At 49.1% G+C, this 24757-nt stretch overlaps 1 protein-coding gene and 1 long non-coding RNA gene across 2 annotated transcripts; one reads left to right on the forward strand and one right to left on the reverse strand.

Annotated features, from left to right (window-relative positions):
• Positions 1 to 437: 437 nt before the first annotated feature.
• LOC142039996 (uncharacterized) lies at positions 438 to 6161 on the reverse strand. Its single transcript, XR_012653098.1, has 3 exons — positions 5943 to 6161; positions 4007 to 4202; positions 438 to 708 (listed from the first exon to the last, which is right to left on the reverse strand). It is a non-coding gene; the product is annotated as an uncharacterized LOC142039996 (long non-coding RNA).
• Positions 6162 to 6240: 79 nt separating this feature from the next.
• On the forward strand, positions 6241 to 8611 carry CHST14 (carbohydrate sulfotransferase 14). The gene has a single exon (XM_075048516.1). The coding sequence runs from the start codon at positions 6369 to 6371 to the stop codon at positions 7467 to 7469; it is 1101 nt and encodes a 366-aa protein (XP_074904617.1). The 5' UTR covers positions 6241 to 6368; the 3' UTR covers positions 7470 to 8611.
• Positions 8612 to 24757: the final 16146 nt, after the last annotated feature.

Raw genomic sequence — 24757 nt, forward strand, 5'->3', positions numbered from 1 at the left:
CTTTGTGAGTTAACAGCATTAGGAAATACTGCATTTAATGGAAACGAGTCTTGGTGAAACAGGTGGGCTGGGGGCTCGTTTTGTTTTTCCCTTTGTTTTTCAGGCAGGTGAGTGGGCTCCTGCACGGGCAGCGTGCCTCCCGCTGCGCGCGGGGATCATTCGCACGGTGTCCGGGGGGGCTGCGCTCTTCCCCATCAGCTAATGATTAGCTCCTCTTCGAAGGCTCGGTTGGGGCCATGAAAGGTTGCAAGGGGACGGTTGAATAACGCTTGTGATGTGATGCCCTGCCAAGGTGACACTATTATTTTGGAGTTTGCCAGCCTAGACTCCACGCAGATGGCACTGCTTCTCCAGGGAAGCCCCTCTGATGCCTGACTGTCCTCTCGAGGACAAGTTCCTCCTTATTTCCAGTCGGAGCCTTTCTCTTTCAGCTTAGACCCATAATCTTCCAGCAGCCGTCCTCTGCCAGTCTCCAACCTCCCCCTCAAACAAATTTCCTGGGACAAAGCATGCAGTTTGCAGGCTATTTATTGCTCCTGACACATGGAAGGATATTGCAAATCTTAAACAGGGCTGAGTCAAATGGTTAATTATCAGTCCCTTTCCACACACCATTTTTTTTTGCCTTGTGACGATGAATTCTGGTGCAGAGACAAGATGCTGCAGGTTTTGGAGGCGTTGGAGCAGATTCAGTCCTCATTCTACTGCCTGTGAAATTAAGTGGGTCACAAAAATGTTAGTCAGACAAATTCAAGGAGGAAACAGCAAAAAACTTGTTGGTGCTGCGGAGAGGTCACACTGGCAACCCACCCAGGGCATGGTACAGTGACCTGGGCTTTGACTTGGTCCATTTTGCTGGGAAAAAGTTGCTGTTTATTACCCTGATGTTTGATTTTGTTTTATTAAGGAATGTAAATAATTTATTTCTGCTCAGAGACATCAGACACAGCAAAGCATTATTAGGAGACGTGCAGTATTGCCCTTCCTTAACAGATATTTCTGCTGCTTAGTTGAGGCTTGGGAGGAATACTCGTAATGAAGGAGGAGTATTTCTAACCACGCACCACACCTGCATCAGTGAGAACAGCATGTCTTCATGAGTCTGTCAACCCTTCTGAAATTATTTTCTTACGGGAAACAATGTCTTGTCCAGCACACTTATACTGGATCGCTAATCCAGCCCACTCAACTATTTAGGATGTGGCAAAGCATAAACCCTGCAGCAATTTCCATTTTCATGGATCAGCCCTGGCACTGCAGCATCCCTGCCATGCATGGGAAGTCGGTTACTGCTGCTGCTCCCGCAGATCACTGTGACTGCCCTGAACTTTCTGCGTTATTTAAACGTGCGAGGAGGTAATGAGGCTGGTGAGGATTCCTGGAAAGGACCTGCGGGACTCGCAACTTCATTAAAGCCCTGCAAGAGCTGTTTGGGAGCCTCGGGCGACTGCTTGTTGTAAAAAGCAGCAGATATACCTCGAATGTGTTAAGAGACTTTGAGACTCTCTTGCAACAGAGGTTTCATAGCGGCGTTGGATTTAACATGTGTTCGTGTTGAAAACTGATGGCAAAACCACAGCTGGCTGCTGACACCCACGATGTTTGATGTCTGCGAATCCAGTAGCCAGAGGTAGCCCTGGTCTGAAAGGGTTGAGAGGGATTAGAGACTGGTCAGTGGGTTTGTGGAGGGTAAAGGGTAGAAAAACGGAGTTGTGCTTGTTACTGACTTTTAAAATTGAATATGCTCAGCCTGGGCATGGTTTCTGCGCGTTGACCTGGTCTTTTTGGGAAGACCTGGGAGCAGCTGCCCGTGGCAGCACCAGGAAAGCTCTGACTCACGGAGACAGAGTTGCCGAAACGCCGTCCCGGTTGTGCTGGCGCCTGTGGGATTTCTGAACTTTCTCTGACCTCCTGCCCAGCTGGAGCATATTTCAGTGTGCAACGCTGGCTCCTATATGGTGTGTGTGTACCCCCTGGGGGGGGAATGTATAGCCGTGCAGCTTCTGGCTGCCTTCCCCGCAGGCTCCTGGCAGCCTCCGCGTCTTGTCCCACAGACTCGTTGTCCTTGCGATCCCCAGGGACCCGGACACGCTCCTTTCTCCCTCCGTGCATCAGCATCCTGCCCCTGTGCCGGGAAGCCGGGTAAAGCTAAGGTGGGATGAGCTCTTATGGCTTCTACTGACCGTGTAGGTGCATGGCAGTTTTCTTTGCATGGAGGGACTAAAACTCCTGAAATGGCTCAGTTCAAAAGCAATTTCATAGTTATGCACAACGGAGCAGGGAAAAATGGAACTAAGCACAGCGTAAGGTCTTTGCAAGTTCAGCCAGCGGCACATCAATTAATTTGCGGTTGCAAGATAAGCAAATCCTTCAGCACTACATTTTCCTTGAAAGTAGTGATTTTTGTTATGAGGGAGATGGACCGAGCCTATCATAACAATCTCCTCTGAATTATTTAGCATATTCATCCAGCACGTTTGACTGCTTAAAAGGACTTTTTTCCTAGAGATAAGAAACTCTGCCTTACATAGTGAGCTGATTGTGAAATGGCTTCTAAGCTTATCCACTTGGCTAAGAGGCTTTATTATACTAAATTACTGGATAATCTCTGGACACGCAGCCACAACATCAGATCTCTTCTTCCTTTGTTTGTTTTACTTTTTGATCTGGAGCTGCTCAGATCCATCCAAGGGGTCTCGTTTGCCTACGTTAGGAGTCACTGTCCCGTGGCTCATTTGGAAAGTTGGCATCAGCTCAGAGTGTTGTTCTTTAAAGAAACCTCCTTTCTCTTGCTAAGCTTTTCAAGGGGCCTCATGCATTCTTCCCTTGTGCAGTTTCTCAGACCAAAATAAATATCTGATCTTACCCAAATGGCCAGCAGAGCCTTGGCAGGGCACGTGGCAGTGCTTGTGATGACAATCAGTGTCCAACCTCACTCCGAGCTGGAAGGACAGGGGTGCCCCGCACTCTTTCTCTCCATGCCCTCTAGGAATTGACACTTTCCTTCTTAGACCACCATTTCTGATAGCCAAGGCTGAGTTCTGCAGCCTGCTTTAAACCTGAGTGTGCCCCACATAAATGATGCTGGGAGGCTAGGCCAGTGTAATGCATATAATATTTTAATGCACATAATAATAATGCGTTTTAATGTTGCTTTTCTGCTCATGTGAGTTAGGAGGGAGAAAAAGGCCTAGGGGATTATTTGACACCAGCTGGCAGTTACCTGGGGGTGGAGGTCTGCTGCCACTGTGGTGCTCTTAAGGCAAAGGCAAATGTTGGGGTTTGAAAGCATCTTGAAAAGTGCTGGGAGTTACAAAAAATCCTCCTTACATCCCTGTAAGTAGTAACTGTGGGGAAGAGGCTGCTGCTACAGCCCCAGGGAGATGAGGATCGCTCCGAGATCTGGCAGAGCATCTGCACGGGCAGAGCTCCGCAGGTTTCCCTTGTCCCATGGAGCTGTGGATGCCCATGGGACATGAACAATTTACTGGGACTTGGGGTTGGTGAATGGGTCTCTCTTCTGCACCATTTATAGGGACTTTAGGATTCCTATGGATGAAAGGCGCGCAGGCCACGATTTACCCATATATAGTAATGACAGCTGGCTTTGGTTAATCTATTGGGCATGCTGCAAAGCCTGCCTGTTTTCCCAGGCACTCGCAGTGGGGGTGGACCGAGAAGGCTGCTCCGTGCAGTTACAAGTGCTGCTGGTGTGGGGGGCAAACAGCAATGTGCAACACATGCACTGTCCAAGTGACAGGAGGCACGGATTTTTTGCAGCTGCTGTGGATGTCTTTAAATGTGGAAAAGCAAAGGGACAGACACTTAAATTTTACATTTGTGTAAGCTGGTACACTTTATTTTAGACCATGTCAAAGGTAGTTTTTTAGCACAATGCTCTGCATGCTCTGTCAAGCTCCAGTGATAACATCAGTTTGCTGTGGCTAGTCATTACGTGCCAGTCTGGGCTAGGCAGCCGGATGATGACTACTGCAGAAATACTTACCTGCAGTAGAGAAACAAGCATCAAAGTTTGTCCAGAGTGCACCAGCACCATGCGTCAGCAAATCAGTTAGATGAAACAGCACATCTGCGAGCCTCTTCCTTCCCAGGCTCACAGTTTCTCATTAGGATCAATGAGACTCTCGCAGATGCTGTCATCGCCGGGCCTTCTGTTTCCACGTGCATCTCCTATGCGGTTCCTGCAATTGGGCAGAGCCAGAATACATATTTACTCAGCCAAAACAAGGGGATTTTGCCTCTAGCTATTTGGAATAAAGCGACAAAGGTAAATGGTGGGGTTTGAAAGCACCTTGAAAGGGGCTGTGAATTATAAAAATCCTCCTTGTGTATCTGTAAGAAAGAACTAAGCGCTTCCACCACTTGTGGTTTGTAGTACAAACTTGTAGGCAAACCACAGTAGCCTAAAGTTGGGTTTCCTCAGTGACATTTTATTTTCTAAATGTACCTTTTCTGAAGAAATGGATCTGCTTGTGAAATATATTCCCATAGTTTTGCACACTTTGAATACTGAGGCTTCTTTTAACTGCTTTGAAAATCAAATTAATTAACATCCAGAGTGAGCAATACCCACGTTCAGTATAACCACAGTTAATTTTCTTCAGTGACGTGGGGTTTAGCCTTGCAAATGAACGAAACAGCTCCCTGACCCCGTGTATTTGCTTGGCTGTGTTGTTTCTGTAGAGACTTTGCATACTACCAGATACCTGTGCTATTCAGACCCAGTCCTTAAATCAAAGTTCCCTTGAGTACCTAGGAGAAAAATAAACCTGCTGACATCGTGCAGTCTTCTATTTCTAGCAGTCTGGAGTATATTTTCAGAACCACTCTGTTATGATCTGTAACTACTCTAGACCTATAGATGTTAGGAGTGAATAGAAACAGAAGAGGACAAACGATGCCAGACTAATGTGCCTTCTAAGAAATGAAAATTTCCCTTGGCTGCTTTGGCACTAGTATTAGTGCCTGTACTGTAGTTTACTGTAATCAGACTCTTTTTCTCTGGGATGAGGGCTTTCCAAGGAGGCCTGGTTCTTGTCTCAGTGCCACAGGTTTATGCTGCTGTCGAGATCAAGATCAGATCCTTGGACCTGCCCTCTGAAATCAGAGCAGAAACCTGGTAATGCTACAGAGTGTGCGGATTTACGGCTGTGCTGCTGGTGGCAGGGTAGAAAATACCATCTCTTCCTAGAGCTAATGCTGTATTGCCATCAAAATAAAACTGTAAAATAATCTAGCTTCAGGCTCTCGCACTTCACTACAACTGCTTTATCTGCCTTGGCTGACAAAATGCTCTTGGCTTTTGATCAAAGAAAACTAAGTGGAAGCTCTTTCTCTCTTGATGTTAAGAAAGCTTTTGACAGAGAGAGTCCCTGCAAGACTAGTTAAGATGCAGAAGCCCCGTGGTACTCTCTGAAAACGCACTGAAGAAAAATATGCAGAACAATGCCAGTATGAAACGATTTCTGCTCTGGAAAGGGCTGTATGCAGTCGACGGCATCCGTAGGGCTGGCTTGACGCTACAGGCTGCCCCGTCTGCCGACCCGGCTCTAACGACAAGCTGCCGGCTACAGCTCGCGGCTGTTTTGGGGGAAATACCTACAAACTTTTCGAACTCTCGCCCTTTGGCTTTCGGGTGGCGGCACAGCCGCCCTCGGCCCGTCCGCCGCTGCGCGGCTCGGCCGGGAACCTGCGTCTCCTCCTCCCCCGGGCTGCTGAAACCGCGCGGGAACGAAGCACGGCCCAACTGCTCGGTAGGGCTAGTTGGGCCGAGCCTCGCAGAAAACCCGGCAGCCCTTTAATTAAAGCCGGTACCACGGCCCACAGCCCCCGCCGGGCTCCACGGCAGCTGGGGAAGCGCAGCGGGCTCGTAAACCGCGCTCCCCCGCACAACTCGGAGCCGACCCCGGCGGGACGTTTACCCTCAGTTCCATTCCGAGCGCCTTTCGGGGAGAGGGGAGCGCGGGCCGCCCGCCCCTCAGCCCCCCTGCCGAAGGCCGCCGTGCCCGACGGCGGGCGGCTCGACGTCCCTCCGGCTGCCGGAGCGCTGCCTGCAAAGCCGGCGGCGGGCGGCCGCGGCCCCGCTCCCCCCCCTCCTCGGCCCTCCGCCGCCCTCGGCCCTTCCCCGTCAGCGACGCGAGCGGCGGGGGCGGAACCGCCGCGAAATGGCCGCCGCCCCCCCCGGCCCGCGGCCCGCCCTCCGCGGCCGTCACTGCCGGCCGCCGCCCCGCCTCGCTCGGGCCGCCGGCAGCCGGGCGAGCCGCCCTCCTTCTGCCCCGTCTCCCCTCCGTCCCCGGCATGCGGCGCGGCGGCTGAGAGGCGGCGGCCGGCTCCCCCCCTGCGAGGCCATGTTCCCCCGTCCCGCCTTCCCCGGGGAGGTGAGGCGGGCGGCCGCCTCGGGCCGCAGCCGGTCCCGGCCTCGGGTGGTCGGCGGCGGCACGGTGCTGCTGCCCTCCATGCTGATGTTCGGCGTGATCCTGGCCTCCAGCGGGCTGCTCCTCATGATCGAGAAGGGCATCCTGGCCGAGGTGAAGCCGCCGCCGCTGCACCCGGCGGCGGGGGAGCTCTCCCGGCGAGGCGGCGTGGCGGGCGGCGAGGAGGAGGAGGCCGGCGGCGAGCTGGAGCGCGAGGTGCTGCGGGACATCCGCAACCGCACCATCCGCGCCGTCTGCGGGCAGCGGGCCATGCCCCGCAGCGTCTGGGAGCTGCCGGCCGGTCAGCGCCGGACGGTCCTCCGGCACCTCCTGGTCAGCGACAAGTACCGCTTCTTGTACTGCTACGTGCCCAAGGTGGCCTGCTCCAACTGGAAGCGCATCCTGAAGGTGCTGGACGGGGCGCTGGAGAGCGTCGACGTCAAGCTGAAGATGGACCACAAGAGCGACCTGGTGTTCCTGGGCGACATGAAGCCGGACGAGATCAGCTACCGCCTGAAGAACTACTACAAGTTCGTCTTCGTGCGCAACCCCATGGAGAGGCTGCTGTCGGCCTACAGGAATAAATTTGGGGAGATCAAGGAGTACCAGCAGAAGTACGGGGTGGAGATCGTCAGGCGGTACCGGAAGAACGGGGGGAACTCGGCGGGCGACGACGTGACCTTCTCCGAGTTTCTCCGGTACCTGCTGGACGAGGAGGCGGAGCGGATGAACGAGCACTGGATGCCCATCTACAACCTGTGCCAGCCCTGCGCCGTCAGGTACGACTTCATCGGCTCCTACGAGCGGCTGAACGCGGACGCCAACTACGTCCTCGAGCGAGTCCGGTCGCCCTCCTTCGTCCGCTTCCCCGAGCGGCAGTCGTGGTACAAGCCCGTGACGGCGGAAACGCTCCATTACTACCTGTGCAACACCCAACGCCGCCTGATAAAAGAGCTGTTGCCAAAATACATCCTGGATTTCTCCCTCTTTGCCTACCCCCTTCCCAACGTAACCAGCGAATTCTGCAGGCAGTGAGTTGTTCATTCCGGGATCCGGTGTAAATCCTGCCTTCGCTGCACGGATTTGCTAACGCAGCCGTCGCTGCGAATAACACGTTGCCGCAGGGCCTGTGAAACACGCTCTTCTATGCATTATTTCCTAATTTTATACTTTTCAAACACTGTTTATATAAAATATTACACATTGCCTTTGCTACTAGAATACTTTTTGTATTGTTCTGATTTTAACGTGTACATACGCCGCTGACTTGAGCACAATAGCTTTTGTATATCTCTTTCGCTTTAAATTCTTTTTTATGACAGGACATGAAAAACGCCTGTAAGGAAGTTGAGAAATGGATATATTTTAAGTATTTTTTCCTCCTTTTTTGTGTTTTGTACTAAATAGCGTGCGGCTGAATTGCAATCATAACGTAGTGGTTGATGCGCTAATAAAAATATAGTGGTTGATGCGCTAAAAATTAGCGCTGTTAAAGCTGGTCCTGGATTAGATGGGAGATGATAGTTCTTTGGGTATGAGTAGAAGAAAAGGCTTTTATAAACTAGGCCCTATTTATCCTTTATTTTCTTATCTGTAGATGGTGGTTAAATGAGGCTGGTCTTTTTTTCTGTGACAGTAGTACCTCTGGTTTTTTATTATCATTATTATTATTATCATTATTATTATTAATTATTTACCATTGAAATAAAACTAGTGATAGGATAATAGTCACTTTTGTGCGATTTTAAGATTTGAAAGTACCAACTATTTACCCAGCATAACACATGAGGTGCAATATCAAGCCATAACAATTTTCTCTTCTCTCCTTCTCTTTGAATTAAAGCAATACAGACTTCTGATAACATCAAACCCCATCCTGGTTCCTAGGACAAAAAGCAACAAAAACCCCCACCCACAGCGTGCCAGCTCACAGCCTCGGTGGGTGTCTGCATGCCCACGTGCGTGCAAACCACCGTGGAAAAACACTTTCTCTGGCCATGTTTGAAACAATGGCGATTTGAGGATTAGTTCTCCCTTCTTTTATAGAGGTGCGCACCATTTTTGTAGCTACTTGTATTTAATTATGGCTGTTAAACTGTAAAAGTTTGGGAGATAATGTAGAGTGTTGTTCCTGGGAGGCTGTGTCCTCATTTCTAATAAAGTTTTTATATGAATTAGTCTGTTGCTTAGTGCTTTTCCTTAGAGGTGTTTATTTGCATTCTTGGAGAGGCCTTCTGCCCCTCGTGCTAAGCCACGGCGTGCAAGTATGATGAATAGGCGGTTCTTGCCTTGATGAATTTGTGCCAGAGCAGCGGTAACAAGTGGAGAAAGAAACGCATCCGAGCCAAACGACGAGATGATTATGCGACACGGGCAATTGGATGAAAAGCAGCAGTCGGCAGCAAAATAGGTGCCTAATTGCTGTGGAGTTGATACAAAGCAGTAGGGGTGGATTATAGATACTGCGGGGAGCTGGTGGTTTCCTGGGATTAATCTCTCAAAAAGGGGGAAGGAAAATTAAGGTGTTTTCTTTAGGATTTGTGAAATTGTCAGTAAGAAGGGCAGGGAGCCACATCCACGCAAACTCAAAGCGGTAGGTTGAAAAATCCTGCCTAGGGCACAACTTAATAGTAACTTAATGGATTCACTGTATCTATGAACTCCCGGCAAAATCCCTGTCTCCCTCTGTTGAAGTGGGTAGCCAAGCACAGTTAGAGTCGAGTAATTTTTACCGTTGATAATGGGATCGTGGCTGAGCGTGAGAGCAACGACTGGCGCGCTCATGGGCTTCAGCTCCTGGCTGCGTCCTTGCCTCTGCAGCCACCTGCCCTGTACAAAAAAATGGGTTAGGAATTGGCTATGATCTGCTCGTGCCCGATCTGAAGCCTGCAAAAATTTGTGTCCTCAGTGATTTTGGTGACAAGGCAGGAATATTTGGTGCCCCGTGCTGGAAGAGCTGGAGATCTGTCTTTTTCTCCAGCCAAAGGCACCAGATACCAGCTGGGAATCTGATTTTATTTTGTAAAACAGATGCCAATGGCGGGGTGGTCTGAGTTTTAATTAAGCCTGACCTTCAGGTCTCTCTAACTAGGAGTAAGCTGGTTAGGCTTTACTATCTTTGTCTGCTCCTGTGAAGCTGAGGGACCGTTTCCTGCTTGCTTAGCGATTGGCTTTTTAATTAAATGTTTATTTCTCAGTAGTCTTAAAGGTTTGTGCCGCTTGTTTGTTTGTCTGCTGCAGCTTCTGTTCTCTATATTACATTTTTTGTCTTTTGTCCCCTTAATCCAATTTACTGCACACAGAAGGATTTTGCTTTTCTTTGACTGTCTCTTAGTCCTTCACTGGATATCATTGATCACCTTTTTCTCTTTAAATAAAAGCAAAAGGCCTCCCACGTCCTGGTACCCTCCCACCAGGAGGGGTTTAATGCAGGCAAAACCTGCAGAACCTCGTAGCTTGGGCAGAAGTTTGTCCTATAGCTGGCAAAAATGTTTGGAGTGTGGAAAAGTCTCCCAAAAGCTGAAGCGGGGGGCATTTTGTCATCTACCTCTAAACCTCATTTCTCTTACTTGATCAAGGTTACGGACTATCTCTGACTTTCTAATGTCTTTGTTGCAAGTCAGCAAATATGAAAAATCAATTAGGTTTCCATTAGCGGTACTTCATTTTATCCATGGCCGATAATACAATTTCCTGAGAAAGCTTTTGGCCAAGTAGGAAGAAAAAGAAGTACTTTCCCTCAAGAGCTGTATCATTTCTTTCTTTTGTCAGGTGCTTCTCCGGTGTGGAATAAATCAGGAGCAAATTCCACAGCTGACAGCAACTGCTGGAGGTGAGAGACGCCGAGCAGGATCCAGCCCTCCTCTGCGGGAACCTGGAGAGCAGGGAGAGGGGTAACATCTGCGACAGGAGGGAGGAGGGGGTTTCACAGCAGCTCAAGTACAAATGAAGAGGAAACCATAAAGTTATAAACTGTTTAACATTTCTGCTTTCTGATCTGTTCCAGTCTGGCAGCTCCTTTTTCCACCTTTCCATCTCCACACTTGCCGTCACCCAGCAGAATAAAAAGGTGATCTTTTCTCTTTTGAATTATTATATTTTATTAAGCCTCAACGCTGTACTGAATGCCCCAAACTTCCCCAAGTGAACAACTTGAGGGTTTGGGCATTGGGGTTTTGTCACTGCATTTCCCTCACTTGCTTTTTCTAATTTTGTGTTGGTAAATCCTGGCCCTGACCCTATCGTTCTCATGTTTTCTCCCTAGAAGCATGCGTGGATATGTGGAGACGCTCCAGCAGTTTAATTCCACCTTGTTATATGAAGAACTTCTGACTCCCTCTAAATTACCACGGTGTTATTTTATTTTAATTTGTCATTAGTCCCTCCTTAGCCTGCTTACCTAAAAAGAAACAAACAAAAAAGAAGCGGTTTACGTGCCCATGAATTTTGCCATTTATGTGCATGCGTTTATTCCTCCTTTCCTGGTAGCTTTTGGACCTGCTAACCCATTTCCACCCAAGTTGAGAGGAGAATTTATTTTACTGCATCCTTTCATTGCTCGCAGCTCTCGTGGTTTTAACGCGGTGTTGCAGAAAGGAATCGAGTGCTTTACTCTTGTTGTGTGAGTGCTGGTGATGAATGGGGACCTAATGATTTCTCTTTCCCTTGAATCAGCACCTGCACAACCTCCAGAGCCGTGTGCCCTTCCCTGCTGTGATACGGAGCAATGCTTTTTGCACAGAAGTCCCTTTAGTCCCGCAGATGCAGAGGCTGTCTTCTGTCTTCTGCCAGAAGAAATCAGCCCTTTCCACCTCATGGCCATTTGTATCACCCTAAGGTGACTAAGGCACTTTAACGGTTGTTTTTGTCCTAGCGCTTGGCTGCTAATTGCAGGGAAACTTCCGAGGTGTTTTACAGATGCTTTAATCCCTTGTTTAGGAAATGCTATGATTGGAGAAGGCAACGGATGAAGAGTCCGGCAGGGAAAAATCTCTCTCATAAGGTCAAGTTCCCCAAGTTCACGTAGCCAAATACCTCGCCCATGACGTGGTTATTTTGCAGGTGGAGAGTCACGCTTGGTGCCCGTTCAGTCCTGGGCTACTTGTTGCCAACTGTTGTGCTTAACTCCAGGCAGGAATATGTTTCTATATTTTATTATATTATTATATATATTATGAGGAATACATAGATTTAACAATGTGAGGTTTTGTGCTAGAGAGAGGACAGGGGCATAAAATTGTTTTTCTCAGGGATTTAATGATTAAAGATAACCGTCCATCACCGCTCGGTGTAGTCTTCCACCCTGTCTTGTGTATCCGTGTCTGTCCAGTTCACTGACATTTCTTTTTGCTGAAAGGAAAAAAGACCCAACAGCAAGCAAGCAACATTTCCCAAAGCCAATTGCCAGCTTCCTACATTGTTGTAACTCACTGTTACAGGATGCAAACGCAAAGAATTCCCCGTTTATACAGGTATGCATTTATGCCGTGCTAATTTCTGTGATGTCTCTTTGCTTTAGAAGTTCATTACAGTCAGGTGCTTTATCTACATACAAACATAAACCAGCATATTCTTGCCTCGCACAAAGAACTAAAAACAGGCAATTGTAACCTGTCATGATTATTTTTCTTAATTCATTTCCTGGGTTATTTCCCATAGTTCACCTGTTGTACCTGATATTGATTTACTTGCTCATGGAAAAGTCTGGCTAAGGTAATCCTCCTGTGAAATGAGACCCATGGATTCAGTTGCTTAATGATCTCAATTTCTGCAGTGCTGGGAGAACTGTAGCTCTGAGCAATTCCATCAGGAATGATCACTGGCATGCGGGAAAACCTCTGCATGCGGGAGGGAAGGTCCCTGTTTCCCAGTGATTAACCAGCGTGTAGGGTGTTTTCTGAGAGGCGTGCAAAATTGATCCCTTTCTGTCCTTATGTTGTTTAAATAATTGCAGTGAACATGTTTAATACCTTCAGCATTGTGCTTGGACTACAACGGTGGAGAAGAAGAGAGCCATTTGATTTTTGGCATTCGGAGCTGCTGGTTTGGTATTCCCCTTTGGATGAGGGAGCGGGACAGGTTAGGATCCTTTGCTGTTCCAAAAATCTCGTTTTATGTGTCATCTTTTTTACCGATTCCTGTGTTATGCCTGCAAAGCCTCATTTCAATGTACCTAAAACCCAGGCAGGTGGCTGTTTGCAGTGCAACGTCAGGAATGGGTATTGAAGCTCAGTCGTTTCACAGCACACAGGAGAAATTACTTTAACCTGGATGATTCGGGAGGGTGCATCAGCCACCAGCAGCAGAGACAGCTCTGGTGACGAGGAGCACTCGCTGAGCTAAAATTTGGCATCCACAACCTGGTATCTTTGAATTTCTAAACCAGGGTCATTGCAGTCAGCCACTCGCAGAAAGAGAAGGGTTTTAAACATGTTCCCTCTGCTCTCCACACCGAGTTCCAGGGCGTATGTCAGATTTTTCCTCTTTCCTCTGGGGCTTTTCCTATTGCTTTTGCAGAAATAACTAACATCCTTGCCAGGCACTGGTGCTGAAGTAAATGCATTAACGCTGCCAGTCGCCTTGCTGGCTGGTAGCCACGACCCTGTATCTAACGGGAATAAAGCCTTCCGAAACTGGGCAGGAGTAAGCAGTGCCATGGACGGCTGCTTTAATGTCAGCACAAGGCATAAAACCAGCTTTGCTTCCGCTCCTCTTTGTTTTCAGCCTTCTCTATGATGGAGGAGAATCACTGCAGACTGTTCTTTTGCTTTTAGCTGCATTTCTTTTTCATGCAGAAGCATGAGCGTCCTTGGGACGTTTCTTTCATCACAGGCAGGATTTTGAAAGAGCCAAAAGAAAATGTCTCCAATGGATCTGTTGCGTATAACAAGGCTGAGATATTTTGGTGGAGTCGGTATTCCACACATACCTGCTCAGGACTTATCAATAGTGTCATCTTATTGAGGCCCTGAGCTGTACTGAAAAAACACCTTATAATCAGAGACTCCCACGTTGTTTTTGAGGACTCACACCTATACTCTCTTGGTGGGGGCTGCTTGTGGTTTTAGAGGTGCTTACTCCGTTGCACACACTGTTTGGGAGCAGGGACTGGAGCCCAGGTCAAACTGAGCAGGGTGGTTTTCCCAAGATTTTGGTGCCAGGTGGAAGAAACTTCATGAGGTGGGTCCTTCAATGGGTTTTCTTGCCTTTGGGGTGCTTCTGAGTGGACCACAGAAACAGTTCTTGGATCAAAACCTAGCCAAAACCCCATGGCCAAGGACTGAGAGGTAAATAGAGTGAGTTTGTAAAATCTTTTGAAAGCCTTGAACTATAAAAATGCAACGAGCTATTAAAACAAAACAGTAGCTTCCCCCTTACCTGTTTCCCACAGTTAAAATGCTCAGCCCTCTGCATAACAGGGTGTGCGTGAGCAGTGTGCTTTTTTTTTATCCTGCAGTGGCAAGAAAGTTTATCTTGGTTTTTTTGGGCAGAGTTTATTTGTGGATGAAGCCAAATCAATACCAGCTTGCTTTCCTAAGAACTTTTTATTAAAAGACCAAAAGAAATAAGGGCATGAACCTCTCAGCTGTAATGTTAATCAGTGATGGAGCTCAGCGGTACAGCAAGGAGTAGTCTCCTGGGATGGATGGGATGAAGGTCCCAGATGTCCTCAAGGTAGGACAGATCCCGCTGCAGACACGTTTAGGTCTGGACTCCCCTCCTGTAGCTCCCAGGTAGAGGCTGAGTGGTCCTGGATCCCTCTGCCTAGTGCAGGATTAGGGGTCTCCAAGGGCTGCATTGCACCCGGGGGTGCCCCATCAGACCAGATGAGGATGTAGGATGGGGCAGTGTCTGCGTTCCCTCTCCTTGCTCACAGCCTGGCTCAGTTCTTCAACATCTTTTGCAGATCAACCCAAGACTGTGAACTCCCTGGCATCAAACAAGGCTTTCCCCAATGAATCTGGTGGGGCAGGATTTTGGTGTGAATCCTGTCAGCGCATTTGGTTTGTCTGGAGCGTGTCTACCCTTTCTACTGTTTTCTTTCTGCAGGTGGATGTAAAACTTTTAGCTTTTATGTGCAAGGCTTAGATAGTGTCTGCGTGCAACAGCAAGATGAAAATCTGGAGAAAACCACAGTGGTTTTTTGTTTGTGTGCTTCAGGCATGACGTTGCCTTTTAACAGAGCTGCCTCCTGTGCTTTCTGTTGGAGAAAATGCACCCCAAAAGGCTGGTCCCGTGTCCAGGAGATGTCTGCCCTGCAAATGAGGTAAACACCCCTGCCTAGTTTTTTGGTTAACTCATGCAGAGCATGCCCTGCCTTGCCTTCTTGCAATGCAGGACCAAAGGGTAGCAAAGCAGGTAAAGATAAAAACGTTGAGTTAAAAAGGGGCTGGGATAGCACTCTGACGTCAGACTGCTATCGTCTCAAAGACCAGGCATCTTTCCTCTTTTGCTTTTGCTGAGATTGGGGTGCTTAGGAGAAAAAGAGAGCAAGCTGGAGATGGATTTGAAAAATCAGCTGGAGCTGACCCAAGTGCCCGGCGGGGCAGCCTGCGAAAGCCTCCGGGCTGGAGCTGGGGTTTCCTCGCGGCTCAGTGTACACACACACACCCCAGCAACCCCGTGAGTCCTGGAAGGGTTTATTCAGGGAAGGGAAAAAAAATACATTCATCGACTGAAAACATCACAGAAGCTTTTAGAGCCCTTTTGTGGGTAATGATATCAGCAAAGATTTGCCAAGACGGCGGGGCTCCGACATCACCGTCAGGCCCACAAAGGTCCCAGAAAAGCACAGCGAAGCCATTGTCGAAGGCATTATGAAAGGTTGCGGGGAAGGGTGGGATTATTCAAAGCTCTCCTTTTGGGAGTCTGCATTTCCCAGGTCTTTTTTTTTTTTTCTTTGCAGGATTACAATTTAAAAGATGCTTCACCTAATTGCCCAGGCAGGCAGCGAGGCGGGTAACACGGACCTGAGCCCGCTGCACCAGAGCCTGCTGCTGCTGGAGCTGGGGAAGCCAGGCCATGCTCAGAGCAGAACTGGTTTTCATGGTTGCCCTCAGGTTTTCAATGAGATTTTACGAAAGAGATTGAAGTTTCTCTGGCCACCAGGAGACAGCTTCCTTTTGGGGAGCCCCTGGAAAGGCTGCTTTTCCAGCTGGCAGCCCTGCTTCCTTGCCCCCTCATTGCCGTCGAGGTTGTCTCCAGTCCCAGTTCTGTACTGGTTTGTGTTGGGAGATGACAGGAGAAGGGCTTCAATGAAAAGAGGTCGGCTCAAAGGGCTGCTGCTGGCCCTAGGCCACTGCAAAAGTAAGCGGTAACAAAAAAAGTGAATGCACAAGCACGAAATGCTTCTTACTTAGTTTGCTACTTTTTCTAATGAACAGCCAAATTATTTGGCAGGAGGCTGACTTCGATGAAGTTAGTTGTCTTCTGGGAGAAGCAATACCCTAGGAAGCAGGGCAAAGCTGTTTTGGGTGAGACCTCTGGGGCAAAAATTAGGGATGAGGCCAATGGATCCTCCAGGCTGAGATTTTGGAGGGGCTTGTAAGACTTCCATGACCCCGATTTGCAAATGAGCCAGGTATGAGCTGGTGTCCCTATATCCCAGCAAGGAGCTAGGGAAGGCAGGACGGCAGACTTGCACAAAATATTTATCATTTCACAGCAGTGACAGCCCCGTGCGCTGGTAGGTGGGAAGAAGCGATGAGCCCCGTCCCCTCGGGCCGGGGTTTTGCTCAGCAGCAGCACTGGCATCTCAGGCGTCTTCTCCTGGTGTGATGACACACAAGCCCATGCATAGCACAATTCAGACATTAATTTTAGGCTTGTCAAGAGCTGAGATGCAATGTGATGGAAGCTGATGCTTCTTGCAAGAAGTGGACAGAGGGCAGAGGACCTCTTTGGCCTAGGAAGGGGCTGGGGGCTAGGAGGCCTCAAGCGCATTCCCAAGAGACCCCAGGGTGGTTTTGACAGAACCAGATCAAAGCTCCCATTGAAGAAAAGAAATAACTTTTCATTGAGGAGAGGGAAATCTCATTCAGGCCCATGCCAGCTGGGCTTGGCATTGTCTGAGTGCCCCAACGCACGTCGTGGCTTCCAGTGTCAGAAGTGTCGCTGGATGAGGCTCTTTCACACTGCGTAAACCAAGCAAAGAAGGAACAGTTGGATGAAAAGCAACGTGCCCAAGCGATGGGCCCCCCCGCACCCCTCAGCTATTATTGCAGCTATTTTGCATTTGAATGAGAACTTTCTCCTTTTGCAGCCCACTTCCTTCTGGGGCTTGAATTGGCAAATGGAGTTGTTAAAAATCTCCAGTCTTGAGACCTGACAAAAGATGGTTGCTATGGAAATAATGGAAGTTGCATCGTGAGCAAAATATCTTCAGGCCCAGAGCCAGTGGGAAGGAGGAGGGGACACCTTGTCGGTCACGCAACTTCTGCGGGAGCCCACGTGCCTCCATGCGGTTTTCCTCAGATACCCTTATTCTTGGCAGTTTGTTCTTTGGCTTAAAGGAGCCACAAATGGAGAAATCAGAAACGTCATAACTGCATGGAAAAGGCTTGTACAATCCTCATCTGCTCTTCCTCCAGTGCTAGCACCACCAAATTAAGCAGAGTTGCCCTACATGCAGATTTATTCCTCTGCACAGGGTTTGAATCAGCTGAGTTACTGAAAAGCAGCCTTCTTCAGGTTAATGAAAAATCTGTCCAGCAATACTCCCATTCTTTGAGAAATTATATGAAGAAATTGGAAAATGAGCACAAATTCACGGCTAGAACTCTTGCCTGCTGTTGTATGGTGTCTACCCGTTGAGCTTGGCAGTAGACCAAGCCACGAGGTGTTGACCTTGCTTTCTCTTTGCATCAGTGCAATGCTTAAAAATAGGCAATGAGCTCAAAAGAAGAATATATAGCTTGTCTCTGGGAGTGACTATCCAAGAAAATCACACTTGCTAAAATCAGTATAAATGCTAGGATTTCCAAGAGCAACCACTGGATGGTTGGAAAACTGGATGACAGGCTGCGGGTCCAAGGGTGACAGACGCGGGCTTCGCACTCACAGTAGCATTTACCTGTATATTTTTGGGGATTTGGAGTCAGGGTGAAAGAATTCTGGATTTTAGGATTGTGTATCTTAGAGGGAGCTTGGTCTTCCCCAGGTTGGCACTGGGAAAGAAATTAGAATCCTGGTTTCAAGTGAGGTGTAAATTTGGAATCAAACAGTGATGTGCAGCTCCTAAACCAGATCTCAGAGTCTGAGCATTTTACTCTGAAGAATTTCATCATTCAGAACCAGCACATTTGCATCGAGGCTGAATTAACTGCAAGCATCAGGTTATAGCAGCTTGGAAACCTGGGAATGTGCCATTGCCAACATGCAAAGAAAGGGGTTGGGTGGCTCTGGGATTAGTAGTGTGCTTATGGATCATTTTACTACATCAGCTCCCAAATGTGTGACACTAGGGGGGAAAAAGTTACTATCTGGTGCCCCTGATCCCTTGTAATCCCCCGCAAAAGGAATTAGAGGGTTTGGCTTTGCCGCAGGTATTTGCAAGGCAGCCCAAAAACATATCCGTGGGGATGTGGCTTTAAGGGACATGGCTCTAACTGTGATGTTTAGTTGGAGGGGTCACATCTTTCCATGGCCGCCTGGGGGTCAAGGATGGAGAAAGGCTCTTTTATCGCCTAGGATGTATTTCATGAAGGCGGAGGGAGAACAGGAATCAGGGCTCCGGCTATGATGGAAAACGCAAGGTGGCACAAAGCCATGTCTTGCCTTGATGCCAGAAGGAAGAGATCAACAAAGTACCCATGAAGATGCTAAAGGAAAGGAGAGGTCTTGAGGTCTGGAGAGAGAAACCTCCCCCAGTAAGGTTGTACAGAGGAGAGGGAATTCGCATTGCATGCACGCTTCCTACACACCCCAAGGTAGCTGCGTTAAACTGTGCTTTTTTGGCCATCTGCTAGAGGAATAGCCAACTCGCAGCAAGAAAGGGAGGGTGGTTTTGTTTTAAAAAAAAAAAAAAAATCCCACTGGTTAAAATCATGCCTGCTGTTCCTTGCAGCTGGTTTTGAATGGCTTGCTGACCATCAGCAATTAGCACTTGGGTATCAATGGCCAAATGAGGCAATTAGGAGAGAGCAGGGGTATTAAAGCTTCAGCTTTCTCCCAGCTGAGTGACAGAAGCAGAGCTGGAGCTTTTAATGGGGGTGGGTGGCTGGGTCCCTGCATGAGTGCTGCAGGGAGAGCCGGCGACCGACCACGATCAGCCACGAGCAATACCAGCCAGCTGACAGAGACCCTGGTAAGTGGTGCCTGAAGAGGTTGCCCTTAATTATCTTCTCGCTCCCAGCAGGAGAGATCAATGCAGCCCCATGGGAGATGCTTGTTGCACTGACTCCTGCATGTCCCTTGGCGAAGGGCTTTTAATCAGTGCTGGGAAGGGACCTTGGAGAACTTGGCATCGGGCAGGTCAGGCTTGATGCATCCTGGGGATCCGGGTCTGATCCAGCTCTTCAGATCAAATGAGGGTTTTTCAAATGCTGCAGATAAATTAGTAAGCCACAGAAGTGGCTTTTAAGCAATGAAACTTCTGCTTGGACTCTGGAAATGAAGGTGGACTAAAGGAGCTTCTGCAGGACAGACACCGTCTTGGCTGTCCACCGTCTGGTTGCTTCACCAGCAGCATCTGCTGGTTGTCCTCGCTGGGGACCTGCTCCCTCGGACAGCTTGTCCGTGAGGCTTCAGGGCAGATTTTGGCCAAAAGCTCAGCTGATGGCTGAGCCAAGAGGGCCACAGCTGGCTCGCTCCCAGTCAAGGCGGTTTGTTGGATTTGCTTGTGGAAAAGACCAACTTTTTCTCATTTCAGCAGATACGACCCCAGCACACACATGGAAGAGATTTTAGAGTAAAGATGTCATTTTTACGACTTGAATGGAGTCCCAGTTTTGCAGAATGAAATGATAGTCGTTTCGGGGTCTCTGGGCATGGCTCCAACCCAAAGCATGGTCTGCTTTCCCTCGATGGGAATTACCCATCACCCTGCACTTCCCAGCAGGAGTTATCATCAGCTACAGTGAAGTAGGACATGTTGCTACAGCTTCCTCCCCAAGACAGACTGATAAAGCAGTTAAAGAAAAAAAATATCCCTATATAACTGGAGAGAGGAGAGGGAGAACAGCATCCTGTTGAAAATCTGCTTTCCTGTGCTTTTCTATTAGCATCCCACAGCTGGCTGGCTGCTCCCAGCTTTTCTCCAAGTTGTGCACGAAAAAAACAAACGGGTCCCTTGGGGGACTCTGGCGTTGTGTCCCCAGCACCTGCCCGGGGTATTTAATAGTGGTCCGGGAAGCATTTTGTAGGGGTAGTCCTCTGCAAAGGGTGAGAGAGGCTCTGCCGACCTCCTTAACTGCTGGGGTTTCTCATCTCCTCAGTGCGCCTTAGAAGAATAGGCAGGAAGGTGATTTTTTCCATCCCTCCAAACTTCCTCAGCGCTGCCAGTGCATGCTTTATATTAAAGCCCCATTCAGCAAATGACTTCAGTATGCACCGATGGCGTCACAGCCTGTTAAGAAGAATAATAGAGAAGCAACCGTGGGAAAAGAGCTGTAATACTTTTGAGGCTCCCGGTGAGATTGCGGCACAGATGAGTGCCCTCAGCCGGGGGGGGTTGCTGCACCAAACAGCTCTTTTTTTTTTTTTCTTTTTTTTTTTCTTTTTTTTTTTTTTTTTTTTCCTCTCCTCCTTTCTCATTGCAACATGGGCAGGACTGCAGAGCGCCCAAGGCGCTTGGCTGTAGCTCTGCTCAGTGAAGATGCTTTGCATGCTTCAATGCTGTGGCCCAGGGTTGCAACACTGAGACATCCCTCGCTGGTGTGAATGGCCACGCGGCTCAGCACAGGGTAACTCCTGCCAAGAGCTTGGCTGAACCAGCCCGAGACCTCCCTGTGGGCTCCCAGACCCTGCCTTTCTCCCCAGAATAAAGCCCATAAATCATTGCAGATCGAGCCCAGCATCCAGCATGTCTGCCTGTTGCTGTTGGATTTTTATGCTTCATCATCGGCCGCTGGCAAGTGCTGCCTGCACCATCGCTTTGGTGATGCATGAGCCAAAAAATCTCTATTTGCCCTTAAACTGCAAGCCGGGACTGCAGAGCTTATAGGTTGGCTGTCTCTGACGGGAGCTGAAAGGGCAGCTCTGCGAAGCTGGAGTGGCACTCAAAGTTTTCACACATAGTTTTGCCAGAGCATTAGCAGAAATTTAAGGCGGCCTGGGTTATTTCAGCTGTAAATCAGATCTGCTCCAGCAAGGTCGCAGGAAGCCACGGCATTATGACACCCAGCGTTTATGTGTGTGTTTTGGTTGCAGTCTAATCGGGAAAACAAAAAAGTTGACGTAGATACCAGAAAAAATGTTTGGCAAATAAAGTAAACCAGCGCTCGGAGCTATTTGCCTCTGATTAAACGCGTGCTTCAAGCACACGAGAGCGAACCCTGCTCTCCTACGGCCTCACAGCTTTTTCTGGGGGGTCCCCGAGGGTCCCCCTTGCCAGAGGCTGGGTGCAACCTTGGTGCAGCGTTACGGGTGCGGGCGGACGGTGCTCTATAGCCCTGGAGGTGCTGTATGGGACGTAAAAACCTCCCTGCTGTGGCAGAGGTATATGGACCGGTGGACGTCAGCTTGCCGGGGATGAGGAGCTTGTTTCAGACCCCAAGAGCAGAACGATGGTTTCTGTCCTGCCTCAGCAGTGCCCATCAGGAAAATCGAGGGATTTGCACGCAAAAGGGTGATGCCTGCCCAGGCATTAGAGGTGGCTGTTCGTTAATGGCGCTCTGTGAGAAATTCAGGGTGTAGAAGATGGAAATAAGAGCAGGCTGCTTTTATGTTGTGCCATTGTATCGCATCTGTGCAGAACCTCTGGTTAAAAGCATCGTTAAGATTCTCCCAAATGGCATTTTTAACTCCAAGTTGGTGCCAATGGCTGTAGCATTTCAAGGGACATGTCAGGGGCCGGCGGGACGAGGCTCCCCAGGGGCTGTGTTGATGCCAACCCTGTTTGGGTACATACTCTTTCGTACAAATTTGTGTATTTTGTGTCATCTGCGTATTTTGCACAAATTTGTGTATTTGTGCACTTTTGCAGCCAACAGTGCAGCCCGCACCAAACGTCAGTTGGGGAATAAGCCCTGGAGCAATTTTTGCCTCGCTTCTGCAGCAGTTGAACCCCTTGTGCACACAAGTCCTGCGCGCCTTGTGATGGTCAGAGGGACCGCGGTGGGTGTTTGGGGTCTCAATGGATGTCATTAGCGGGATTGGGAACCACAACTGAAATCCCATCTCACATAATAGGCAGGAGCCTCCTCCCTCAGTTATATCCAACCTCCTCTTGGTGTCAGGGAATTTTCTAGGTCTGTTTTACACTTGCCTATAAAGACATATGAGGTGGCTTCCTTTTCTTCTGGAAAAAAAACACCTTTGGTTTTTAAAACTTACCAAACCCCTTTTCCTTTACAGATCCAAACCACAGAATTATAAATTGCATCTTCTGTTTGCTTTTAGCGCAGCTTGGCGTGGTTTTGAGCCAAGCAGCTAGATGAATTTGCTTTATACCTCTCCAAAGTGCTAACGGGAGCCACAGAAACCTTGCTGTGCTACAAGAGAGACTAAAAGTAAAGCACCAGTGGGGTTTATCCGCGAGCTGCAGAGCTCTTTGGCGAGGACTGACAACCAGCGTGGGGAACTGCACCTTTCAGCGGCTCTCGGGAGCTGTGCAGTGTCGCAGCCACGCTGGACCACTTTGGTAAGTGGGGTTTGCTGATGGGAGCTTGGGCAATGAAAGAAATGGGAAACAACAGGACATTTGGGGGCTTAAATGCATCATTCTGCTCTCCTAAAAGCACTGGGGGTGTATTCTGCCCACCCCCATCTGACACATTGGTGTCGGTGGCTTGGAAATAAGCTCACAGCAACCAGCAAAATCATATTTATTGCTGTATCTCTGTAGGGAAGCGTCAGGTGAGGAGGAAAATAAGGATGCTAAAACCAGCAACAACACACGGGTGCCTGAGGAAATCCCTGCTGAAGCTGTGACTGTCTGACAGACTTTTAAGATGCCTGAATAATAGTGAGGAGTAAAGGATAAATAGCGTGGCTGGGTACGGGCTCAGCTTTTCTGACGGCAGCGGAGCAGGATTGAGGCAATTCAGGCTCATTTGCAAAACAGCAGCTAAGCCTGGGAAAGGGCCGGGCAGGGGGAAAACAGCAAAAGCTTGAAACTTAAAACTTGAAAACATAATAAATGCACTCAAATATCTGGATCCCCACGCTCCTCGCTTATCCCACTGCCTCAGTCCTGCTTCCCGCTGCTCATTAGCAAGTCCAAGTGGGTCTTAAGCTGATTAGAGCCCCGCTAGCAGTAAGCCTGACCTTTGGGGAGAATAAAGCTGTTCTGTGTGATCGCAGGGGCTGAGAGGCGTTCGGGGTCCGCCAGGCTTTTAACGAAGCTCACGCCGTACCGAGCGGCAACCGTTGATGGCGAGGAGGTGGGGACGTTCGGGGCAGCAGAGAAAACATCTGGTTTATTGAAAAAGCCCCCTCCTCGCCAGGCAGGAGGGCATATTTTTGTTGCTCTTCCCTGCTGCGTGTTCACAAAGAGTGGCGGTGCTGCCGGGCGGCTGCCCTTGCTGCTCAATGGAGCCAGGCGGGAGCCGGGACCGGGTTTGGCAGCAAATTCCTGGTGCCGCTGGGACGATGCTGCAAAGGCACAAAGTCTCTGGAAAGCACCGCGTCCGCCCCGGGCACTCAGCATCACGCTGGATGCTTCCCCGAAGCAGCTCTACAGGAATCCACCCTGATCTTGGAAACTTCAGACAATTCCTTAAAATAATTTAAAAAAAAAAAAAGTCTTGCAATAGCAAGAACGAGCCCTGCATCTTATTTTAATGGATCTTTGAATAGTTGCAAGCAGCTTTTGGAGTGGTTTTTTGGCACCCACTAGCAGCTGCCTTCGTGGAGATGCAGCGTGGTCCCCGCGGCCCCATCCAGTGTTTTCCCATCTCTCCTGTCCCTGCGCTGGGCTGGGATGCTCCTACGACAGTCCCCGTTTGAGCCACCCAGTGAGAAGCTCTTCTCAGTCTGGAAAGTTGGCACCGAGCAGCTTTCTGGTGGGCTTTGTGCCGGTGTAACTCCTGCAGCCGAGCTGTTGCAGCAGCTCTTGGAGAGTAGAGCAGCCTCCCGGACTTTGACGTTACAGTCAAACTTTCCTTCTTTTCTCCCTTCTTTCCTTCTTTTCTCCCTTCTTTCCTTCTTTTCTCCCTTCTTTCCTTCTTTTCTCCCTTCTTTCCTTCTTTTCTCCCTTCTTTCCTTCTTTTCTCCCTTCTTTCCTTCTTTTCTCCCTTCTTTCCTTCTTTTCTCCCTTCTTTCCTTCTTTTCTCCCTTCTTTCCTTCTTTTCTCCCTTCTTTCCTTCTTTTCTCCCTTCTTTCCTTCTTTTCTCCCTTCTTTCCTTCTTTTCTCCCTTCTTTCCTTCTTTTCTCCCTTCTTTCCTTCTTTTCTCCCTTCTTTCCTTCTTTTCTCCCTTCTTTCCTTCTTTTCTCCCTTCTTTCCTTCTTTTCTCCCTTCTTTCCTTCTTTTCTCCCTTCTTTCCTTCTTTTCTCCCTTCTCCTTTTTTTTTTTTTTTTTTTTTAACCAGCAACAATCATGTCACTCCCTGCCAAACCTCCCCTCCTGCTTCACAATACAATGCCCTTCACCCTGAATCCATTTTGCAACCCGCTTTATGTGAATTAGAGAGCTGCCCAGCTCAGGGGTTGCTTTTTGCCCTATTTAAGCTCACCCCCACCATTTCCCAGCGACAGTACACCCTTGGCAGGTCCCTGTCGCGCTGCAGCATTTGAGCTGCCTCTCTCCCCTCCCGCCTCCTCGCCCCTCTGCCAGGGCCGGGGGTTAGTGGTGCTGGGATGGGGGTTAAGGGCGGTGGGAGGTTGGGACGCGGAGATGGTGAGCCGGAGCCTCACCCGACGTCGGGAGGAGCAGCAGCAGGGACAGCCCCCCAAATACAGTTTGCACGGGAAGCGAGGGAGGAAATTTGGGATATTTTAAGGCCGCTGTCTGCTTGGGAACACCCTGCTGCCGTCCCTCCTGGCGATGCTGTGGGTGATGAGTGCCTCCCCAAGCCCGCTGTTTTATGATTTGTTTATCTCAGGTTTTTTTGAGGTGATGGTGGAGGCATGAAGGGCCGTGTTGCTGGTCGCATAAACAACTTAGGTGCGATGGGTCCTGCTACCGAAAACGCCCTGCATCCAGCCCTGGCTGCTGCAAGCCTCAC

The sequence above is a fragment of the Buteo buteo genome, chromosome 16 (genome assembly GCF_964188355.1).
Source record: "Buteo buteo chromosome 16, bButBut1.hap1.1, whole genome shotgun sequence".
NCBI classification, from domain to species: Eukaryota; Metazoa; Chordata; class Aves; order Accipitriformes; family Accipitridae; genus Buteo; species Buteo buteo.